Raw genomic sequence first — 23,212 nt, 5'->3', positions numbered from 1 at the left:
TTCCCACGCGGCACTGGGCAGGCCTACAGCGCAGACACAAAACTTCCCCGCTGCGGGCCTGGAGCTCCTCAGAGGCCGGACCGGAATTGCAGAGCTAGGGGCGGGACTTGCTGCCTCGCACCCGACTGGGCGGTCTCTAGAAGCTCTCGCCTTTTTAAGTCGGTCTTAAGCGTGTGCCTTTGCATTCCTCTACTTCAAACTAGTCGTTTGATTTGTAGTGGATTAAACTGGGTAGGTGGTTTTTGTGACTAGAAGGTAGTCCCCCACCTCTTTACGTGCAATCGGATTGCTTCTGCTGGAGACTGAAATGGATTACACTGCCAAAGAATCAACACGTTGCTGAACTGCCAGGTTGGAGAAAGGCATGCGTTTCTGGCTGACCTGAGTTTTAATGAGCATCCATTATGCAGTAGGCATAGTTTAATCTGTGGTATAAAGATTTAATTGGCTCATCTGTTCAGTTAACATTTTCAAACCCAACTGCAAACTGAGTGTCCTTCAGTGTTTCATCTTCCAATATAAAGAGCAAAACTCCAGGGTACTATACCATCTTCTTACTTGAGGCGTTATCACTGGTAGGGAGGTCAATTCTTCACTAGAGATTACATGTATCCTATATAAAGGTTCAAGAGCCTGAACAGTAACATTAAGCGTCTTCGGCTTAAAAAGAATACGCCAAATCTATACGGACTAGTTTTGACTTCTGTGTTCCTGGCAACAGTATACAAACTGGAATGGAGTGAAGGAGTTTAATTATGTAAGGGTCAGCCCTAAACCTAGAGCCCAAATTGTGTTGTGCGTAATAAAATGCTGGTTAAAACAAGCCTCCGGCAAATGTTGGGATAATGCTAAATTGCAACTATGGTTCTTGTTTCATTACGCACCTACACGAATTTTGAAATGTGTTTAAACACACAAATCCCAATTTACGCTATACACAGCTGTTCCTTTTTAAAAGAAAAAACGTACAAATCTATCTCCCTATCCATTTGTTAAGTTAAAAAAAAAGCAACCAGGGCGCCTGTGTGGCTCACAGCGGATCCGGTGGAGGTCCTGGGATGGAGCCCCCCCGCTTAGGCTCGGTGCTCAGTGGGGAGTCTGCTTGAGGATTCTTTCCTTCTCCCTTTGCTCCTCCCCGAACTCACATTCTCTCTTTCAAATAAATGAATAAATCTTTAAAAAATATTTTAAAAAAGCAAAAAACAAAAGCAACCGGTAGCTAGTGACTACTTCGAAGTGGAAACAAATTTTAAATGGCAATACCTTTGCCTACAGATTTGTGGGAGTAAAGAAGCAAATTCTATGCTACTGCGTTTCTCTCCTTTCGGAGAACTGATGTCATTGGAAATTGGTCCTTCCACAGTAGCAGTTAAGCCTAGGGGCTCTGACCTTTTAATACCCAGGAGAAAGGGAGTTGATTAGGTCACCTTTTCTGGAGTCACATATTATATTCTCATTTTAGAGTGTTTCATTGCTTTAAGTTTCAATATTGTGATCTAAAAAAATTTATGAATATTTAACTTCTGCTAATTTCATATGTATTAACATACATTTCTAAATTCATATAATAGGGATGATCAGAACATCTCTACTTGGTAAAGAATGCTGGGGGAAGTATTTGTCAGTTATAAAACAATGCAAAAGGAGAGTGTTAGCACTAATGTGTATGTACCGGTTATTCAAAATTGTGGTAACACCTCTTTTGAATTGCAGAGTACAGTATGAAATGACCATACAAACACTGAACAAACCGATTATCTTGTCAAGTCTAACACTGCAAATGAACTTGTGCAGCACACTAGAACATTTTTTTAAAGTTCAACATTTGTAATTAGCCTATTCTTGTCTTTACTATGTCACACAACTAATTTTTTTAACTTTAAGCTCCTTAAAAATAGAGACTGTTTCATTTTCTTTCTGCAGTTTCTGAATCAGTGCTGAACAGAGTGGGCTCAAAAATTCAAAATTTGAATACAGGCTATTTACACATATAAACTGTGTAAACGTACATTTAAATTTTTCATTTCCCAAATATGCCCTCTGAAATGTTTGATAAAAGAACTTTTAAAAGATAAATAATTTTCATGAGCAATTGTTAAAGTGACCTCTTGGAATTAGATTTAGGTTGAATTTTTTTCTTTCCTACTTATTTAATGCATTGTTTTTTAAAACCAAAGTTAATGTAAAATTAGCCTTTCATCTCTATTGAAAAACATCCTCTCATCTTTATCATGGTTCTTACTTAGCATGCAAAATTGACTTTTACCTTTCAAAAGTGTGAATGCATTTAAAGATAGAAGTCTACTATGAAACCTCCTAGTCATGTATTCCAACTGTCCTATCACAAAGGAATTCTTATTTATGTCAAGCCATAGTTGCACACTTTTCATTTACCCAAAATACAAGTGATAGTATTTTTGCAATCAAGGTATGTAACATAGTAAGTCATATTAAGCACTAATGAAGCTCTCATTCTAAATTCATCACCTGGCATTAGCACCAGTTAATTGAGTGTTGCGACTTGAAGCAAGCATTTATCAGTGGGATGTATACAGGTTTCTCCGCTATCTCAAAGTAGAGCTTTCTTACCAAATCTTTCATAGGCCCAAATAGTGGAAAGCAGAGTTATCCCCTCTTTCCAAAAGTTTGCATTATACTACTTGGCATTAAGGAAGTTCTGTAATGCCAGATCTGCAGGAATGAGAGTGTTGCTAAAAAGCTCAAAATGAAAAACAGACGAAATAAAACAGGGGCTCTGAAGAACTTTTGTGATTTTGAGTTTCCCTCTTTAGTCTATCACTTTGTATAAAGTGAATAAAATAGTGTGCAAAATAATTTTTATGAAATGTGTATTTAGGTCATTTGAGTCAAGAGAAAGATGGAATAATATTTTCATGAACAAGACAGGATCTGGAAGTAAATTATCCCCCCCTCCATTTTTTTCCTGAGAAAAAAATGACAGTAAGTATAGTAATTTAACAAAAAGTTAATTTTCAACTACTAATAAAATGACTTATTTTTACAGTAATAAACAGAAGGGAAAAATATCTTTCACATGAATACTACAATCAATTTTTGTGAATATGTTGATACATGTTGAAAACTCATGAAATGGGGGTTCTGTTGGCTCTGGTAAATAAAATCATCTCTAAAATGAAATGATTGGTATAAAAAGATTACACAATTGGGATATTAATTATTTTGCTATTTAAGGTGTGAGCTAAGCCAAATATTATTTCCAAGAGTTAAGTCACTTCTTAAAAGAATGAAAGAAAGGTGTGCCTAGGTGGCTCAGTCGGGTGTCAGGCTCAGGTCATGATCTCAGGGTTGTGAGATCAAGCCCCGCGTTGGGCTCCATGCTGGGAGTGGAGCCTGCTTAAGATTCTCTTCCTATTCCTTTGCCAACCACTCCCCCAACCCCCAGGTCGTGGGTACACTGTCTCTTTAAAAAAAAAAAAAATGAATGAAAGAAATACATTATGTAGTCTGCAATTACACATACCATATACTTTCAAAAGGGGGAAAGACCTGCATGGTCTCACAAGATTATGGTTTTTTTTTAATCTTTCAAATAAAAATGCACTGTTGTATATCTGAAATATAAAAAATGTGTTTGAAAAATGTTCCTAATACAGACTTCTAAAATCATGGTATTGTACTCAATAAGACGGAGCTCCAAAACTAAATATGGAGCATGCAATCTATATTCCCCAGTCCCATAGGTTTAAAGTCAAGAAAATATAGGTTATTTCTTATTAAGACACCTCCATCTTACAAATTCAGTTTTGTGAATCAACACAACTCATGTGTTGTAATAAATACTGGGTGGTATCTATTATCTAGCAAGATTATTTTAATTATAATTAACTCAGGAAAAAATTAAGAAATTATAGGATAGTGGCAAAAGTCATATATAAAATACTCTGTTAAACAGCATTACACACCTTTCTTAGTAAAGTGCTATAATTTTACTTCAGAGGTATGTTTGCAGGATATCATTTAGCTTTTGCCCTAACTTTGGTCATATCGATCATAGGTAGCAAAACAAATTTATATATTTTAAGACCACTTCCTAAATTAAAATATATATATGTGTTGTTTACAAACTTCTAGATATGTTTGAGAAGTCTTTTTACTCTTTATTCAGGCTATCAGAGTAAAGAAATCATTTCATTTGCTTCACAGCCAAGGAACCATATTAATATTGTCAACTCTGGGCGATTTATCTGAATTTGAGTTTCACTACTGTGGAATTTTTTTAATTAAAAAAAAGGGCAGATTGATGCATTCATTACTTTACTTTTATGCTTACTTTCTTTTTTTATTTCAACCATATAATTTATTTTTCCATATGAGACAGGGTAGGACACATATTCTTCTTGGATATGTTATTGTTTATTGTTTCAAGTGAATGGAATAGATAAATCTCACTGAGTAGTTTAGTGTGACCCTGTATCTTATATAAACAGGTTAAATGAAGACGTTATTTTGTATTCTGTATATTCATGTATACCATAAATTGTCTTAATGACAAATGCAAAATTTCCTTTATTACTTGCCCCAAGTTAGCTGTTGATCCCTTTCACTGATAATATACAAGTGTAGAGAATAAGGAGCCTTTAAAATTAGGGGGGAAAAAAGATACTTTCCACTAACTTACTGAAAATTGGAATTTTTATGTTGACTCTTGATGACTGGAAAGCCAATGTTAAGAATCAATATATCCAATATAAAATAGTACATTGAATTATTTAATAATAAACAGTATAGTAAGAGCTTGTATATGTTGACTGGGAACCAGTGGTGGCTTTTTAAATTCTCAGAAAGACTAAACATCTTATGGTTAGAAGAACCACAGGTGATGATTAAGGTGCTCCGCTTCTCTGTAGCAGCCATTACAATAAAAATCTTTATAAGACATTATTTCACGATCAGCAAGAGAATTTTACTGTTATTAGCGGTAAAGGTGAGAAGAGAAGAATGAAGACAGAAGTGTGTATTAGTTTTAAAAGTGTGGCAAGGTAATAAAAAGACATGGAGAGGTGATAAATTTCTTCTATATGTGCCCTGCTGCAAACAAACTCAAAAAAGAGAGCAAGATGGGTATTTTAAAAGCCAACATGAGGAAACATCACTGATAATGCCCATTGTTTTACTTTATACTTAAATTACACAAGCAGAAAAGTTATGCTTATTAATAGTTTAATGTATGAAGGAAACATCCAGATTTCTGAATATGAAGGTACATATCTCACATTAATTTAAGTCTACATAAAGTAGAGCCTCTATACTGACATATTGAAATTTACTTTCTGCTTAGCCTTTTCTGTTATGTAAACAATTGTACATTTATTTGCCATTCTAAAACTTCAGGATCAAGTTTACATAATTTTGCTAAATTTCCGTGTTTGCTCAGAAGCAGTTTACAGTACTAAAACCAACCAGCCAAAGAACAGCTTCAACAGAAAGTTATGTCCAAAGGGGAAGAGGAAAAGAAAAAAAGAAAAACGATAAGAAAAATGCTAACTAAGGTAAAACGGATGTTGGTGGGGAATGGGCAGTCACAAATGTTCACAGAAAATAGGTCAGTTAGTAACTTCTTCTGCAAAAAGCCTACACACTTCAGTCAAGCACATCAGTAGAATGATTTGGGAGCATAAATTTTTTTCGGCCACTTGTGATTTCCTCTGAATGAAAAGGAATCTGCAGGCTAACAAGCTGATCCTCATCAGCCAAGCTGGTTCATATGCACACTGTTCATGTGAGGTGCCCAGGGTCCAGTCCACACCTATGAATGTAGAGCATGCATTTTATTAAGTATTACATATTTAACACATATTTGATTAAAACAAAACTCTTAAAAACTAAGGAAGTGCTCTTAATATCTATGAGCTAAAATAGCTAAATCTCATTCAATTTGCAACATACTTGGAAACAATGAAGAAAAACAATGATAAGCCACTTTTATTTGTTGTTTTCCTGCCTCTCCTCTTATTTCTCAAACAGGATCTGATTTATTGTCATTTTTTAAAAACCATTACCTGAATGCATACAGACTGATTGATTAAAGAAAGAAAATGAGTCAAAGATATTCAGCATACACCAACATAAGCTAAAATATACTAATCACTAATCATTTCTGTGAATTTTTGGAGTTTTAATTATACACTGTTCTGACATTTATAATACGTATAATAATAAATAACCTCTAGATGGTCCTTTTCATACCACTAGTAAATTCTGATGTATAAAGTTACAACACTTTGTAATTTAAAATCTTTTACTTACCATCTGCTACCCAATGAAATATATTATGCCTTTTATAATTTTTGCTCCAATCACTACCTTTGGTACCATTTTCCATATCCTCCTGCTGTATTAAATTTCCTTCAACTTTCTCAATTACCCGTATTCACCATACTCCCTCACTACCATGATTTACCTGTATCCTATTTGTCTTGGCATCTCATAAACACTAAAGAAATGTTCCCTGAATGATCAGCCTTACCGTTTGAGGGCCATTATTTTCTGTGGAGCTTGAAACCATCTTTATTAGGGAGTTCCAAGAGGGGTCTGCAGCATGAGGGCCATTAAATATGGGTCCTCCAGCACCATCAGGAATAGGTGCTACTGGAGGAATCATTGCATTCCCATACACAGAGAAAGGCATACCCTTAAAAAAGGAGAAGAAAAAAAATTATGCACACAGCCATATCTTCAAGTCACTGCTTACTTTTCCCAATATAATCCATAGCCTTAAAAATGAAACTTCATCTTATTTTGAAAAAGTATGTTATCTAGGTAATCTAAAAATTATTTTCCATTATATGATTTCTTCTAGCATTAGACTATATGTAAGCCTACTACAGCCAAAATATTTGGTCAAAAAACATTTCTCTAGCCAGATTTTCACCTATAATTACAAGCTGAAGCCCGTGCATTATTTCACACTTATCCACTTGGAAGTAAAATGAAGCTAATAATAAGAAAAACATTTAGAAATATGAAAGTGCTTATTTAAGTCACCATTACCCCAACTTTAGGAAAGTCCATGTATCCTGCAGGAACATGCTGATGGAATGTACCAGAAGGAGTTACAATTCCTGTACTCTCTCGCTCCATTGCTTGATGCTGTGAAAACACTCCTGGATCGGACATTGGCCTATGAATCATAGGATTTCCCATCCCAGGGTTACACCAGTCTACTTTGTCTGAGGGAAAACAAAATGGCAGAAAAAGATAGCTGGTGATCTTTAAAACCAGAAGACAGTAAAATAAAATATTTAATATATTTCTATCTAGAATTTTCTACATTGAATTGTGCATTCCTTCGGAATAATGACCTACTTTTATATATTTACTGCAGTATTTCCATGTGTGTAGGTAGTGATATAATAGCCTAATAAAATAACCTAAACACTTTGTGTTACAAAAGAAAAAAAGCCAAGGTGAGATAAAACTGATTAGTGAAAACCAAGAGATATGAATATAGATCTTTTAAGAATGACTGTTAAATATTACTTACAATATTTTAGTTAAATGCATAAATTTAAAACTTAATTTCTGGTAGGTAGAATAGCATGTCTTACCTTGATTGCCACCAATCCCTTCAAAGGACCAGATGCCACTATGCCCTACTGATGTGGATAAATTACTCCCAATAACAGATGGAGCTGAAGTTCCAGTTTGCCTGATACGTGCAGAACGTTCAGTCCCAATAGGGACTGGAACTTTTCTGTCCTGAGAGACATTGCTGGGCTTTTCTGACCCTAAAGGTACTGATGATGGGGCAGGCGAAGGTGCACGAACTCCAGAGGATACTGACTGTGCAGGAGAATCTACAGAAAAAATATTTTGAAGTAGTATAAATGTCATCTACAGAGGGTATAATTTTGTAAAACCAAATCTTACATTCTGAAGACACCTTATATATGTGTTCTCTGAGGAAAAATGAAATATGAGAATAATGCTTAAAAATTATGCATATTAAATAATTTGGTTAAGTTCTATGATTTTGCAGTCATTTTTTAATTTGATTCACAATTTTTCCATTTAGTTATGTGATAGCAGACTGTGAAGATGTCCAACTACAAAGGTAATATAACCCATTAAGCTAATTAATATTTAAATAAATGCTTGACACTGAGTAAAATAAGCACCACAACAATGAGAAGACAATGTTTAAATTAAAAAGGCTAAACAACAACAAAATAGAGGTGGGGAAAATCATGCCTGTATTGGCAATTTCCAAACAACTGAAGTGTTTCCTTGAGAACACAAGTCTCTTGGTATACTATGACGAAAACAAAGGGATTCAGGGAGCCAACAAATTTGGAAAATCTAACTTGAGAAAAAAAGTAAGTTTCTTTAAATCAGAACTTTACAGAAACTTAGTATGCTAATAAAATACCAACAGAGGGCTATGCCTCACTGCCCAACTTGTTTTATTGTATCATGTATCACATGGGTATTCCACAGAACAAGCTTTTCAAAATGACAATTTAAGCTTTACGTATCAAAACAAGGCGGGTTCTTAATATTTGGGAGTATACTTTAGTGATTCAATTTTTTCATGCACTAGAGAGAGGGAAAAACAAGAACAACCCAAACTGTATTTCCCATTTGAAGTTTAAATATCAAGCACATTTAAATTTAAATAGGGTGTAAATGGTGGAGCCTGAAGCTTAAAAGTCAAAAGGGTCACCTGCTTATCTACAATTTACTCATAACTGCCTGACTGTATGCCCTAGAAGCCCTAGGGATAGTCACTTAATAATACTTTTCCATTTAACCATCTTTTCTCATTTAAGTTTTCTCTCTTTCTCTCTCTGTGTGTATGTGTATATTCCTCCAAAGGGATTCAGGTAGCTAATAAATTTGCAGAATCAATCAACCTATCTATCTACACACACATACACAAAAGCATAGTGCCTCTACTTCCCAAGGTACTTTTCAGGGAATGTGAAAGACAAAGAAAAATTCAGTTATAGTATTAGTCTGAATATGCTTAAAAAAAGATTTGCCATGTATATTTTAGAATTGTATAGATTTGGAAAGTACTGCGGAGATAAATTTCATCTTACTAGTGCTTGCAGAAGTCCATTTTGGCTAAACTGATAGTACCACCTCTCTCAATGAATCGTAGTAATATTATTAACTAAAAAAAAAGAATATGAAAGTACTTTATAAATTATAATTCATTATAAGGATATAGATTTTATTGGGGAACAAAAACATGAAACTTACGAGCTTATCTGCATAAGTAAACCAAGAGAACTGTTAGTCTCTAATGAAAAATTAAAATATATCTTCTGTGGTCATGGATCCATTAGCATTTCTTGACAGTATTACTTTTAATAAATCATAAGAAAACAGAAAAGCCATATATGTGTCTTTGAAGTAATTATACATATTTCTAAATTCACCTTAAAACTGCGCTGGTATAAGAAGGAATTCTAAGATGGAGGTGTGGCAGCACAAGTTTTGATTCTTCCCAAACCTTTCCATAAAAACAAGCTACCAAGTTAGCAAAGCCAAACACCCCTGGATAACATCTATAACAAAACTTTTAACAAAATATCCAAATGAACCAAAAGATACAAGTGAATGGGGACAAATCACCAAAAGCTGTAAGACCTCTGTGGTATCAGCATCTGTGTGGAAAGAAGCAATTCTCCAGACCTAATAACAGAATAGGGGAACAAAACAGTCAAAGGTACTCAAAGGAAAGCAAAGAGAAGGCCAATCTGAGAAGAACGGGTAAAACTGGGAGAGTTCTGCCTATGCATGGGTAATTGCAAGGGATTTACAAAAAGGTCTGAAGCAGCTGGAGCAATAGTGACCCTATGAACTCTCAAAAATACTGCTGAAGCCTCAATCCATCATAAAGCCTCACACTGCTAAGAAACTTCTGGGAACGGATTCCAAGTTGAGCAGGAAAGGGACAATAGATGCAAAGCAAACACAAGATCCAGTCAAGAGTGGGGCAAAAGTGGGAGTGGTGGGAGGGTAAGGATAACAAAGCCAGATTTAATAAAGTATTAAGGCCATATTTTTGCATACTTGCCTAAAAGATGAAATTCTAGAGCCTTTAAGCTAGAGAAGATAACTGATCCACTTATCCTTTCTAAAAATTCAGGAAAACTCATTTAATTTAAAATGTAAAACAGAATAGAAATGCAGTCAAATTCCATACAAAGCTATTACATGAACTAAGAGATATGGACCCAGAATATCTTACAGATAATAAAAGCATGCCAAAAAGAAAGCTGTATTCTAATATTCCAAAGGTGTATCAGAAAGAAAGCTATACTCTAAAATTCCAGTGTGAGCTAAAAGAAATGAAAGAAAAACATAGGCAAGAACAGCATAATTCAGAATTAGTAAAACTGGAAACAATGAAGAAACTCAGGAAAATAGTAGAAATGAAAGAATATTCCAGAAGGTGTAAACACAAGGGATAAAGAAAGTTGTGGGTTTTGTTTTTTAAACTATGGTATTGAAAGGACACAATTACACACCTGAGAAGGATCAACCCGGAATAAGTAATGCCAAGACAAAGTCAAAGGTGACAAGCAGGCAAGGACTGATGGATAGGTCAGACAAATGAATTCTATCTCTCCCACACTCATCCCTGGAAACCTGCCCTATTGTCAATGTTAGATCTAGTTTCTCTTTCCTTTCCCGAGTCCTTCCAAAAACAAAAGCCAAGCAAAACACCCTCCATATTCTGTTTAAATGAATGGAGTAACTAGGCCTGTCTGCTGACCAGCCCCACTTAAGAGATTTGCCCTCTTCACAGATTCTGCCATCTCACTAGCCATATTTTTATCAGATGACTGTTTTCTGCTTCCTCCCTGCAAGCTTACTGGACTAATGACAGGTGTCTGACTGAAGAATGATCCATTTCAGGCTAGCAGTAATCTATGACTGACATGGCCCTACTTGAATGTAGGAGCTAAGCAAATCATATTCCTCATTCATAAAGGTACAATTGATAAACAAAGAAAAACTGGTTTAACTAATTACGAATTGAATCTTTGAGGACCATATACAAGATGAGATTATGAAGAAGGCTAAACACAAAGGAGACTCACAAGACACAGACCACGAGTCTGTCATAAATCCTCTAAAGAGAGAGATGGAGGGAATAGCTGGATGGCTCTGAAGATGGCCCTGGATCAAATCCTGCATGGTTCTGCAGACAGTCCTGTATAGCTTTAAAAGTCAATACCATTTTCCCTGAGATTCCTTTGGTGGGTCTATGTTCCTTGTCATGAAAAGTGCTTAATTATTATAATTTCTTTTCTCATCTCTAATTATATAATTAGAAAAAAAAAAGCAAACATTACCTAAAAAGAGCTGAAAGTCTGACAAAACTAAATGGTCATTAAAAAGTAACAGTATTAAGATTTATATTAAGTGGGGAAAATGCAGACTAGTTAAAAATTCAGTATTAGAAGTAAAAGTGAGATGATGATTAACATAACATAATAAAATAAAAAAAATTATTTGTAAAACAAAAACAACAAAAAAAGAAGTAAAAGGGAGAGTCTTGCCTAAATCAATCCTTTAATGATTACAAAACAATGACTGTAATTACAATTCCTTCTACATGTATGAGTTGTCCCTATACTGTAAGGAAGAGAGTTCCCTTCCCTTCTAAAATTTTAAATTCTTAAAAAAATAAAAATTTAAAAAATTAAAAAAAAATTTTTAAATCTTAATCATTATGGACTTATGGATTCTTAGATTTTATCCAGTGTGCTGCAATTATTCACTTTGGTGGTCAGATTTTCCTGAATTTGGCCAGTGGGAGTCTCTTTAAAGCTGCTTTGTGTTTCCTGACATGTCCCCATCATTTTGAGCACTTAATTACTCTCTGACACCGTAAGACTTTGCAAGTTCCCAATACGCCCCAGCTCGCAAATCAGCTATTTCCTCAAGAAAGCCTATTTCTTTCAGTGGACAAAAATATTTAACAGATGGATCTGGACACTGGATATGCTCACTCCTGATGAAAATTAATTGCTTCTAGGCCCTTTCAGTAGATAGAGCTGGAGGGAAAATAGCAATTTCGTATGGTTTACTCCAATATACAGGTAATGAAAAATCCTGAGTTCACACTAATCCTCTAATTCTAATCCAATTCCATAGGGTTCTTCTTTGCCTTACCCCATTTCACATCTCCTCTTCTCACAGTGAGGACCATGGATTACATCATTAAAATAGACTTACTTGCCCAATCCTACAATAAACCCCATAATTTTAGAATTGCTTATCCATAACATTATAAAAATCCAATGTCCTAAGTAGAACTGAAGATTTGTTTGAAATCTATTTTTCTTTAGACTGAGAGTATATAAAGTACTATGGTTTAAGAGTTTTATTGGATTTCTTCTAGTAGGTTTACGTTAATAACTTGAAACACAGATAAGTTTATTTCCATTTATGCTCAATTTTTCCCTTCATCAAACTTGATTTTCTTTTTGAAATTTATAAACATTAACCTGGTTACAAAAGCAAAACTATTATTTTTACTCAGACAAGTGCTACTTCTTTCCCCATTCCCTTACACTCTGTGTCTCAAAGTCTGATGAGGAATAAGAACACAGTGTCAGAGAAACTCTCCACAGATTACTTATTTATTACAAAGAGAAAAATGATAATTTGAAGTACAGAAACCTGGCATACATGATCATAAGCAAATGATCAAAGTTAATAGCACCAATAATGGTACAACCTAACATATTATGCAATATCATGTACTGAAAGAAGGATACAACATTGACTATATAGTAATATTCCTGTCAAAAACAAATAACCTAAATTTAATCATGAAGAAACATCAGAAAAACAAATTAAGGGGAATTTTACCAAACCACTGACCTGTAATCTTCCAAAGACCTTCTTTGAAAGACAAAGAAGGGTGAAGGAACAGTTCCAGATTATTTGACACTAAAAAGACATGGAACTGAATGCAATTTGTGATCCTGATTTGAATCTTGGAAGAGAGGAAATAATGAATGTGTTATTGGGACACTTGGTGAAATGCGAATATGGCCTATTAGATAATACTGTCCAATGTAAAATTTGCTGAATTTGCTAACTCTAACATAGCTGTGGAAGAGAATGTTCTTGTTTTTAAGAAATACTATCATTTAGAGTATTCAGGGGGAAATAGCTTGATATCCACAACTAACTCTAAAATGGTACAGGAAAAAAATTCTATACATCCACACACCTAGAAATATACTGTAGGGGGAGAGAGGGATGAATCTGATAAAAATATACAAGGGTTCTTTGTACTATTGTGTTTAAAATTATTATTTTTTAAGTTAGACTTGAGAGACATAATCTAATGTAATACGTTTACCTTGAGTGATTCATGGTTCAAAGAGGAAAAACATCTATAAAAAATGTTTTAGGACAACTGGGGATATCTGAATAGGGACTGCATATCACATGATATTACTAAATTAATATTAATACATTAGCTATTTGATAATGGTATTGTGGCTGTGTAAGAAAATCCTTATTTTTAAGATGCACACCAAAGTTTTTAGGTCTTAAGTGTTATATCTGAATCTTACTTTTAAATGGTTCAACAATAAAAAAAGCAAAGAGATAAAATAGAGCAAAATGTTTAAAAAATTGGTAATTTTAAGGAATTACCAATTCAAAGGAATACGGATGCTTCTTACTCTTTCAACTTCTCTGTAAGTCTGAAAATTAATGAAACTTTTGAAACAAAAGGTTGTTGGAATGCATCAATGAAAATTTTAATGACTTCAATGACATTCTGTATCAGTTAGCAATGTAGTAGAAAACCTAACCTATATTGGTTGCATTGTTACAAAAAGCACAATGTTTTTCAACAAAAACAAAAATCAAGTGAACATAAACCAAACCACAAAAAAAAAAAACAAAATCAAAAAGCAATGAAAAGCCCACACACTGAACTTATAGGGCAAAACAACCTATCATACTTTGTGAATTTCATCCAAAAATTTCTGAGTTTATTTCCTAAATAAATATTAATATCTAAAGTAATAAACATTAATATCAGTAAGTATGTTTTTATTGTGCTTAAAAACATTCTCTGCTTCCGAGAATCCATTCTATTTTAAAGATTAACTATCAAAAAATTTCAGGTTAACATTTTACAATGAGCAGTCATGTTGCAATTTTAACTCCTTTTCTCCCAATTCCTATTTTTTCATGAACATGAAAATAAAAAACTATCCTTATTTGTATATATAAATAGGTGAATATGAATCACCTATATGTAGTATCTTAAGGAATCTGTTCATTCCTATGATGGTTTAATTTCAGCTCAACATACACAGAAGACACTAACCCAGATCTGTTATATATTTAGGGATAAAAATTAATTTTAAGAGGAGTAAGAAAAAGCTAAGCAGGTAAAATCACTCAAAAATTATGATGTATTTCAGACTTTTCTTAAAATTTTTATTTCAGACTTTTTATTCATTTGCTATTTACAAAAATGTTTGCTCCTCTGTTCCCATTTCATTAGTCTTGATATATTCAAGACTTGCGCATAGCTCTTAAATCATCTTTTACTTTGTCTTTTCCACTTAAAAACCTTTTGTTTTTAAGGAAACATATACAAACTCTTCTTATGGAATTACAATGTATAATACTCACCATTCGATGCTGATGAACATGGAGTCAACAAACTAAGTGGGGAAAAATGTTGTCTGTTAAAGTTAGCAGCTGTGGGTGCTCCTCCAAGGGGTGCCCCAGGTCCATACATTTGACCTCCTGAAAGGTTTGAGGCAAAGTTTCCCAAATGTGTAGAAGAAGGTGTTACAGAACCATATGGCGAGTCCATATTGACAATACCTATAATTAGAAGATAATTTATAATTGTTACCTGTAGAAAAAAAATTTTAAAAACCCTAAAATTCCAAGAGGTCCCTAATACCCCCAAATATTTTAGATGGCTAAAAAATTTCTCCTTGCTTATTCTTCCAGTCTATTGACTAGTCATTTCCCCCTCTAAAGATAACTATAAAAAAAGAACAATTATCAAGGAAAATTATTTTTATATTTAATTTTAATCTGATATTTTAATTAGTTATTATAGAATACATGTAGATTTCATATCAACACTGGAATTTAAATAGGCTTAATGGCCAAAGAATTACATAAAAAATATATCTTTAAAAAAACTCAGGGGGAAGGAAGGAATGATTAGGCAAAGCACAATTTTTAAGACACTGCAAATACTCTGTATGATACTATACTGGTAGATGCAGGTCATTGGATATTTGTTCAAACCCACAGAATGTACAACACCAAGACTAAACACTAATGTAAACTACAGACTCTGGATGATAATGATACATTAATGTAGGTTCATCAGTTCTAACAAATGTACCACTCTTGGTGGGGAATGTTGATAATGGAAGAGGCTATGCCTGTTGGGGGAAGGAGGTATTTGGGAAATCTCTGTACTTTTCTCTCAACCTCCTCTGTACTTTTCTGTGAACCTAAATGTGCTATTAAAAAAATAAAGTCTTAAAAACAACTAGAGGGAAAAAAACATGGCTATACTTATATGATAGACATATCTGATGATCAGCACTTTAACTAAGTGGCCATTCTTTGCAATAGCTAATAGTGAAACAATCTTCATTGAATGCCTCCTGATGTAATGCAGTGTGAGGTTCAAAACATCACCCATCTGATGTTTCTGCCAAAAGTGTTTGACCTGAATGTAATCACAGACTTAGGAAATAGATGAATCTAATCTAAAATGTGGGACATTCTCCAGAACAACTGGACTCTTCAAATGATTTAATGTCAAGAAAAACAAAGGAAGGTAGTGAGATATTTTAGACTGGGGGAGACCTCAGAGACATAACAGCCAAAGCAATGTGTACAACCTGACTGAATCTTGAATCAGAAAAAAAAAGGAACATACAGACATAATGGATATATCTGGGATGATGGTACTGAATATTGGGTGGTATTGCTGAATTAATGTTAATTTTCTTGAGTGTAGTAATAGTGATGGAGCTGTAAAGGCAAATATGCCTGTTCTGTTTACCTGAATCAAGTAGTATTCCCCTCCAATGGGCTCTACAATTAAACTTCAATGCTAATTTTGGCTCTAATCAACTGTACACCCCCCAAACCTCACCTCTCTTATAGAGCTGGCCTTTTATCTATACCTTTCCACAAAATAAGAATTTATTTCTTTTTTTCTCTAAATCTTAATTTTAGTCTTTCTCAACACAGTACCTAGATTTCCTGAAAAGTGAAGTATTTTCAATAAATTTCAACTATCATAAAAATGAAATATAAAAACATTTCCAGTGCATTAGCATATAACGTTCTTTTAAAATTGTATTTATTCTAAGAGAAATTATGTTATTTTGAAAGTACACATAAATATTTCAATCAGCCCCCAGCAAAGAAATATTTACTGACCATGTTCATTACACTGTATTCACATGTCATAGAAATAGGCAAAAATAATACCCAGTCCACATTAAATTTAGAAATTTTTAGTCCCAGAATGTCACCTCTTCAATAACACAGGTTGGCAACCTTTCTGCAAAAGGCTGAATAGCAGTATTTCCAGGCTATCATTACAGCATAAAAGTAGCTGTAACACAATATGTAAATGACTGGGCATGGCTGTGTCCCAATAAAACTTTATTTACGAACACTGAACTTTTAATTTCCTTTTTTTGTGTGTCACGTATTATTACTTAAAAAAATTTTTTAAGTCATTAAAAAATCTTACACTATTATTGAATCTCAATTTTAAAAAGCTACAAATGTAAAAACAGGCAGCAGGCCATATTTGGCCCATGGGCGATAGTTTGTCTATCTCTGGCATGGCTTATCTTTAATCACTTGAAATGTTCATACTAAAACACATAGCTCTAGATGCAACTTGGTATCCTGGATTGGACACTGCAACAGAAAAAGAACATCACTGGGAAAACTGGTGAAATCTGAATAAAGTCTGTAGTCTAGTTAATTATACTGTACCAGTATTAATTTCCTAGTTTTAATAAATAAAGGATTATATAAAATATTTACATTAGCAGAAGTTGGGGTAATTATAGAAAAACTCTTCCATAAATCTAAAAACATTTCAAAGTAGAAAATTAAAAAAAAAAGCAATCACTCAAAACCAGGAGATCTTTAAATCCTCTATAAATATCAGCATTGTCCAATAGAACTTTTTAAGATAATGGATATATTTCATATCTGTACTGTCCATTATGGTAGCTACTAGCCATATGTGCTTATTAAGCACTTAGAGCCACTTTGGAAACAGTATGGAGATTCCTCAAAAAATTAAAAACAGAGGGGCACCTGGGTGGCTCAGTCATTAAGCGTCTGCCTTCGGCTCAGGTCATGATCCCAGGGTCCTGGGATCGAGCCCCACATAGGGCTCCCTGCTCGGCGGGAAGCCTGCTGCTCCCTCTCCCACTCCCCCTGCTTGTGTTCCCTCTCTCGCTGTGTCTCTCTCTGTCAAATAAATAAATAAAATCTTTAAAAAAAAAAAATTAAAAATAGAACTGGTATATATGATCCAGCAATTCCACTTCTGGAAATATATCCAAAGGAAACAAAAGCACTAACTCAAAAAGATATCTGCATTCCCATGTTCATAGCAGCATTATTACAAGAGCTAAGACATGGAAACAACTGAAGTGTCCATCAATAGATGAATGAATGTCCATCAACAGATGCACATGCACACGTGTGTGCACACTCACACACACAGGAGTATTACTCAGCCATAAAAAGGAACGAAATCCTGCCATTTGCAACAACATGGATGGACCTTGAGGGCATTATGGCAAGTGAAGTAAGTCAGACAGAGAAAGACAAATACTGTATGATCTCACGTATGTGGAATCTAAGAACAAAGAAACCAATTCAAAGAAAAAGAGATCAGATTTGTGGTTACCAGAGGTGCGGAGCAGGAAGAAGGGAAACTGGAGGAAGGTGATCAAAAGATATAAACTTCCAGTTACAGGATAAAGAAGTACTAAGGATGTAATGTACAACACGATAATGTACAACATGCTGCATGGTATGTATGAAAGTTGTTAAGAGAGAGTAAAATCCTAAGAGTTCTCATCACAAGGAAAAATAATACTTTTCCTTTTTTCTTATTGTATCTATATGGTGATGGATGGTAATTAAACTTATTACGGTAATCATTTCACAAAATATGTAAGTCGAATCATTATGCTGTACACCTTAAACCTATAGTGATGTCAGTTTTATTGCAATAAAACTGGAAAACAAATTTCAAAAAATATGGCCAGCTTGACTGAGAGGAGATTTCTAATTTTATTTAATTTTAATTTAAATAGTGCATATGATTAGTAGCTACCTTATTAAAACTATGTGGCTCTATATTTTTCTCAGTATTTTAAAAAAAGAAATGAAATCAAATTTTTAAGAGCTTTATTATTTTTTAAATAAACTTTTCATGGCATTATCTTATTAAATTTAAACATAAGAGATGGTTTTATTTGAGAGAGAAAAATATACCTGATAATGAAATTTATTTATGGTAAATTCAAGATAAAATCCACTGCGGCTTCTAAAAAGATTTTTTTTTTAAATGCCATACTCAACACATCTAATACTCAAACAGCATTTCAGGTAAATGAATTCAACAATCTCTATCTGGCCCAGTCATTGAGTAAAAATATTAGAGGGGCGCCTAGGCGGCTCAGTCGTTAAGCGTCTGCCTTCCGCTCAGGTCCTGATCCCGGCATCCTGGGATCGAGCCCCGCATCAGGTTCCCTGTTCCGCGGGAAGCCTGCTTCTCCCTCTCCCACTCCCCCTGCTTGTGTTCCCTCTCTCGCTGTGTCTCTGTCAAATAAATACAATCTTAAAAAAAAAAAAAAATTAGAAAATGACCAAGAGTTTTCCTATCACTTGCATAAATCACAAGCTGCAGAATGTGAGAAAATATGAACTCACCTGAGGGACTTGGAGCGGGTCTCTGTAATGGTGGTCTAAAACCTGGAGCTTTGGAAGTATCAGACTGATGTAAAGGATCTGAATTTGGCAAATATGAGGATTTTCCTGATAGCATAGATTCTGGTGTTGACTGAGATGAAACAACAGATCCTCCCCAGAAGGCATGAGCAGAAGTAGGGCTGTTTTCAAACAATGTGCTAAAGGGCCCAAATGGTAAGGGGGCACTGAAATTGGGAGCAATAGGCTTATTTGCTGGATGTACTGAATTTTGACAAGCACTTTGTGTACTTAAGGTTGAAGGTAGCTGGACAGAAGAGGGAACACTGTGAGGTCTTTTAATGTGATTGACACTGAGGACTGCAACAGATGAATTTTGCACTGGAGCTGGATTCTTGTGAGGGGCAGTTGTGCCATGAGAGGGTGGTCTAATAGCAGGGGTTTCCATTTTAGGAGCAGGCTGGGAGCATCCCATTTGTGTCTGAGGCATAGGGTAAGTCACTGGGGCAGTAGAAGGCACCGCCACTGGAGCAGAACTTGTTGTTGCTAAAGGAGGAACAGTCATTCTAACTTCCGGGGGAGGAACCTGAGACGGCTGAAGAGGTGGTCTTGGCTCCTGAGAAACAGAACCCGGAGGCTGTTGCTGAGCAGAATGAACTGATGAACTCCCAGAAGAACTGCTGCTGTTGGAAAGTCTACTGTTTGTTGTTTCTACTACTGGTGGACTACCTGCTTCCTGTTCAGAGGAAGATGCCCCTTTATTCGGAGATGCTGTTCCACAATCCAAAGGGCTGTTTCTAGAAACCCCTCCTGACTGGGCTGGTGGTGATGGGGAAGATGGGGATGATACTGGGTAGTGTTCTTTGGCAGTAGGCATAGGATATGTGGCATTTGTGGGTGCAGTGCTGTTGTTGCTTGCTGTGGTTGTGACTGTTGTGGTGGTGGCATTGGATGTCTTCACAACTGTGACAAAAAGCTGCCTTCTGACAGAAGGTGAACTTGGACTGCCATTTGTAGATGTACCAGGCACCGTTGAAGCTGATGAACTGGTTGTAGTTGTTGGACTTGAAGTTAAAGAACCTGCTGAATTCACCTGAGAACCACTGCTATTCTGATTGCTATGGCGAGGCACCATGTGAGGCTTAGGCGAGTTAGTAGCTCTGGCAGGGCTCAAAGGCCTGACAGGAAAAGGACCCCAAGTGGATTGAGCTGGTGGAAAAGTACCTCCAAAGTGGGTCATGGGCAACCTTGGTGGACGGATCTGCTGGAAAGTCTGAGCAGCAAGCAAAGCATGTGCAAACTGTGGAGGAGGATATGCTAATGGAAGAGAAACTGGAAAACCAGGCCTCACATTATTCACTGGGTTTTTAATGGTTTTATGAGTAGATGCAGAAGAAATTGCAGGCACAGTGAGTGCTGTGGCAGTTTGAGATGTTGATGACAGAGCTACAGTCGTCATTTTAATTCCCATTAAGGAACTGTTAGCAGCAGTGGTGGTAGGTGCTGATGACCCTATTTTGGAATTTGCTGAGGAGCTTTTCAAACGATTCTTTGGAATAAGTTCATCAATTTCTTTGTCTGGATCCTTGATCAGAGCATTGATCAACTGAGTTGCCTGTCTTGTTGATTCAGTGCCACCCCTATAAATTGACCAAAAAAAGGAATTAGGCCCAATTTCTCCTACTTTTTAATAGGCGAAGCCTAAATTCATTCGTGAATGTGTACACATACATACAGAGAATAATAAAAGTTAAGCAGCAATTTTCTGACTACTCTTGAGATATTCTGCAAAGCAATAAACTGTCCTGACGTGCCACTTTTCAAAAATGCATTTTAATACTGTTTCCTTACACTAAGAAGTCCTTTTCCTAACTATAAAATACATTAGTCAGAAAAACCACTGTACTTTTAATCCCTAATGATACTGTAAAGTCAAACAGTTGATCAATGTTAAAAGCAATATAAGTAAACAAAGAACAAAAAAAAATTGAGTAAGAAAACAGTATTTTATTTTAAATCCTGCTACCTAAGATGACCCCATCTATGACTAATCTCTATTAGTAGAACGATTCTTATAATTCCTCTGGAAAGATGTCTCAAAATGAGAGTGGAATCTTGATAATGCTAACAATGGCCAAAAGGTCAAACCCTAATGTTAGATCTTCAGGAAAATATTTGATTGCAAGGAAAGCCTTATGGAAACCCTAAGGGGGAAATTACTCATAAAGGATATCTACTTCCCTCTTCTCTAGATAAGGCAGGTTGTCACTACCCACCTATCCCAGGAGAGGGAAAAACAAGATAGGAGAGGAGGATAAGTGCAAAATAGAAATGGCTAACTGCTTCCTTCTAAGTAGGCTATATAAATATCAGACTCTGCAATGGGGTACCTGCCTTTTACAACCAAACTTAAGATTTCTTAGAATATCATATCTTTATTTTAAGAGTATTCAGGTACAGACATAGTCAGTACAAGACAAATATCCACTTCAGATTTATATCTATGACTGACCTTATATTCTAAGGATACAATCACAGAATAATAAATCTCAAAAGCCAATAAGGGGAAAAAGGGAAGCCTACTGCTTAAAATGGGTGAGAAACCCCTATTCCCTCTTAAAAAGTCTCAATAAAATTTTAAGAATGTCATATGAACAGTTTATGTAAGGAAAAGATTATCTAAACCTTTGACACACACACACGAAAAATTCCTTTAAAAGCCCTTTGAAATATTTCATAAGAGCACATGAATTAGAGAAAAAAAATTGTAAAGGTTATCTTCTCTCAAACTAATCAAATTTCCATTTTAAAAAGTATGCTATTAAACATAAAGATCCACTGAAAACTCAAAATACTTGTATTTCATTAAGATACAGTGCAATAAAACACAAAGGGAGAAAACATAAGAGACAGAGTTTTGCCTTATAGTTATTATCCGGTCTCCCGTCTTGTCTTTCTGCTTATCAATATCTATGTGTGCACCAGTGAACTCCCGAATAGCATTAATATTACAGCCTCCTCTTCCAATCACTCTGGATATCACAGTTGACGGAACAGATACTTTCTTTGACCTGTTTAAAAGTTGCAAAGATAAATTAAGATTTATCATTAGTATCAGTGGTTATGATTAAAATATGAGGAAAGAGGCTTATACTAAAATACATTTCTGTAAATACAGAATAGATTATTGTTGAGTCAGCCTCTTCTATCTATTCTTACTCTAGGTGATAAAAGGCAACTAAGAGTGACAGAAGAGACAGAGTGAGAGAGTGCGCGAGCATGTTACCACAGCTTCTCATCTCATTACCAAAGATGGTTTGGTTTTTTTCACTTTCATCTTTCATTAATATCTATAAAGCACGTATTATATAGACATGCACTGTGTTAATGCAAATATTAATGGCAAATAAGATAAACAGAGGTTCCTGCCCACATATATTGACTATGTAGACAGCAAGTAGGAAAGCCACAACACCATGCCACGAGTGCTCTAATAGGGTATCATAAAGACACACTGGTTGGGGCACCTAATCCAGACTGAGGAAACAAGAAAGGCTTCTTGTGGGCACTTCCTGGGTGTTTGACTCACATTCTTTTTATTCTCTTAAAATTGAAAGGATGATATTAAAAATGCATTGTTTCCTTTCATTCTTTTAGAGGCATTAAGATGATTATCCATCAACATGGAAACTCACTTAAAGGATGTTTCATCGTGTGAGGAAAGAGAAGAGCCTGCTGGAATTTTAAAAAAGCAAAACCCATCTAACATTTGCAAAATTGCTTTACAATTCTAAACATTCACATTTCAGAAAAGGTACATATACATTTCTGACCAGCCTAAATTAAAGGATGCTCCTAAAAGAAATACAGTATAATTCTCAATAAAGAGAATGAGCCAACTACGCTTTATTGAACAAGTAAATTATTTATTTAGAATCGTAGATTATTTTTTTTTTAAAGATTTTATTTATTTATTTGACAGAGAGAGAGCACAAACAGGGGGAGCTGTAGAGAGAGGGAGAAGCAGGCTCTCCACTGACCAGGGAGTCCGATGTGGGGCTCGATCCCAGGACCCTGGGATCATGACCTGAGCTAAAGACAGACGCTTAACTTACTGAGCCACCCAGGCGCCCCTAGATTGGTAGATTAAATAGTAAATTAAAATATTGTATTTTTTGGGCGCCTGAGTGGCTCAGTTGGTTAAGTGACTGCCTTCGGCTCA

The 23,212-nt window shown here is 35.2% G+C and overlaps 1 protein-coding gene across 3 annotated transcripts in view; it reads right to left on the bottom strand.

Annotated features, from left to right (window-relative positions):
• Nucleotides 1-4,717: 4,717 nt before the first annotated feature.
• Nucleotides 4,718-23,212, bottom strand: part of ANKRD17 (ankyrin repeat domain 17) — a 161,814-nt gene continuing 143,319 nt past the window's right edge. For all 3 annotated transcript variants that reach the window (XM_021702451.2, XM_044912929.1, XM_021702452.2), the window contains 7 exons: nt 21,912-22,061; nt 18,994-20,630; nt 14,671-14,868; nt 7,590-7,838; nt 7,033-7,211; nt 6,509-6,673; nt 4,718-5,788 (listed from right to left, as the gene is read on the bottom strand). In XM_021702451.2, coding sequence (XP_021558126.2) covers nt 5,729-5,788; nt 6,509-6,673; nt 7,033-7,211; nt 7,590-7,838; nt 14,671-14,868; nt 18,994-20,630; nt 21,912-22,061 — 2,638 coding nt within the window. In that variant the 3' untranslated portion in view covers nt 4,718-5,728. The remainder of the gene's footprint in view (nt 5,789-6,508; nt 6,674-7,032; nt 7,212-7,589; nt 7,839-14,670; nt 14,869-18,993; nt 20,631-21,911; nt 22,062-23,212) is intronic.

The sequence above is a fragment of the Neomonachus schauinslandi genome, chromosome 2, assembly GCF_002201575.2.
Source record: "Neomonachus schauinslandi chromosome 2, ASM220157v2, whole genome shotgun sequence".
In the NCBI taxonomy this organism is placed as follows: domain Eukaryota; kingdom Metazoa; phylum Chordata; class Mammalia; order Carnivora; family Phocidae; genus Neomonachus; species Neomonachus schauinslandi.
The sequence above is the reverse complement of the archived record's forward strand: the minus strand, read 5'-3'. Positions and strand labels throughout refer to the sequence as shown.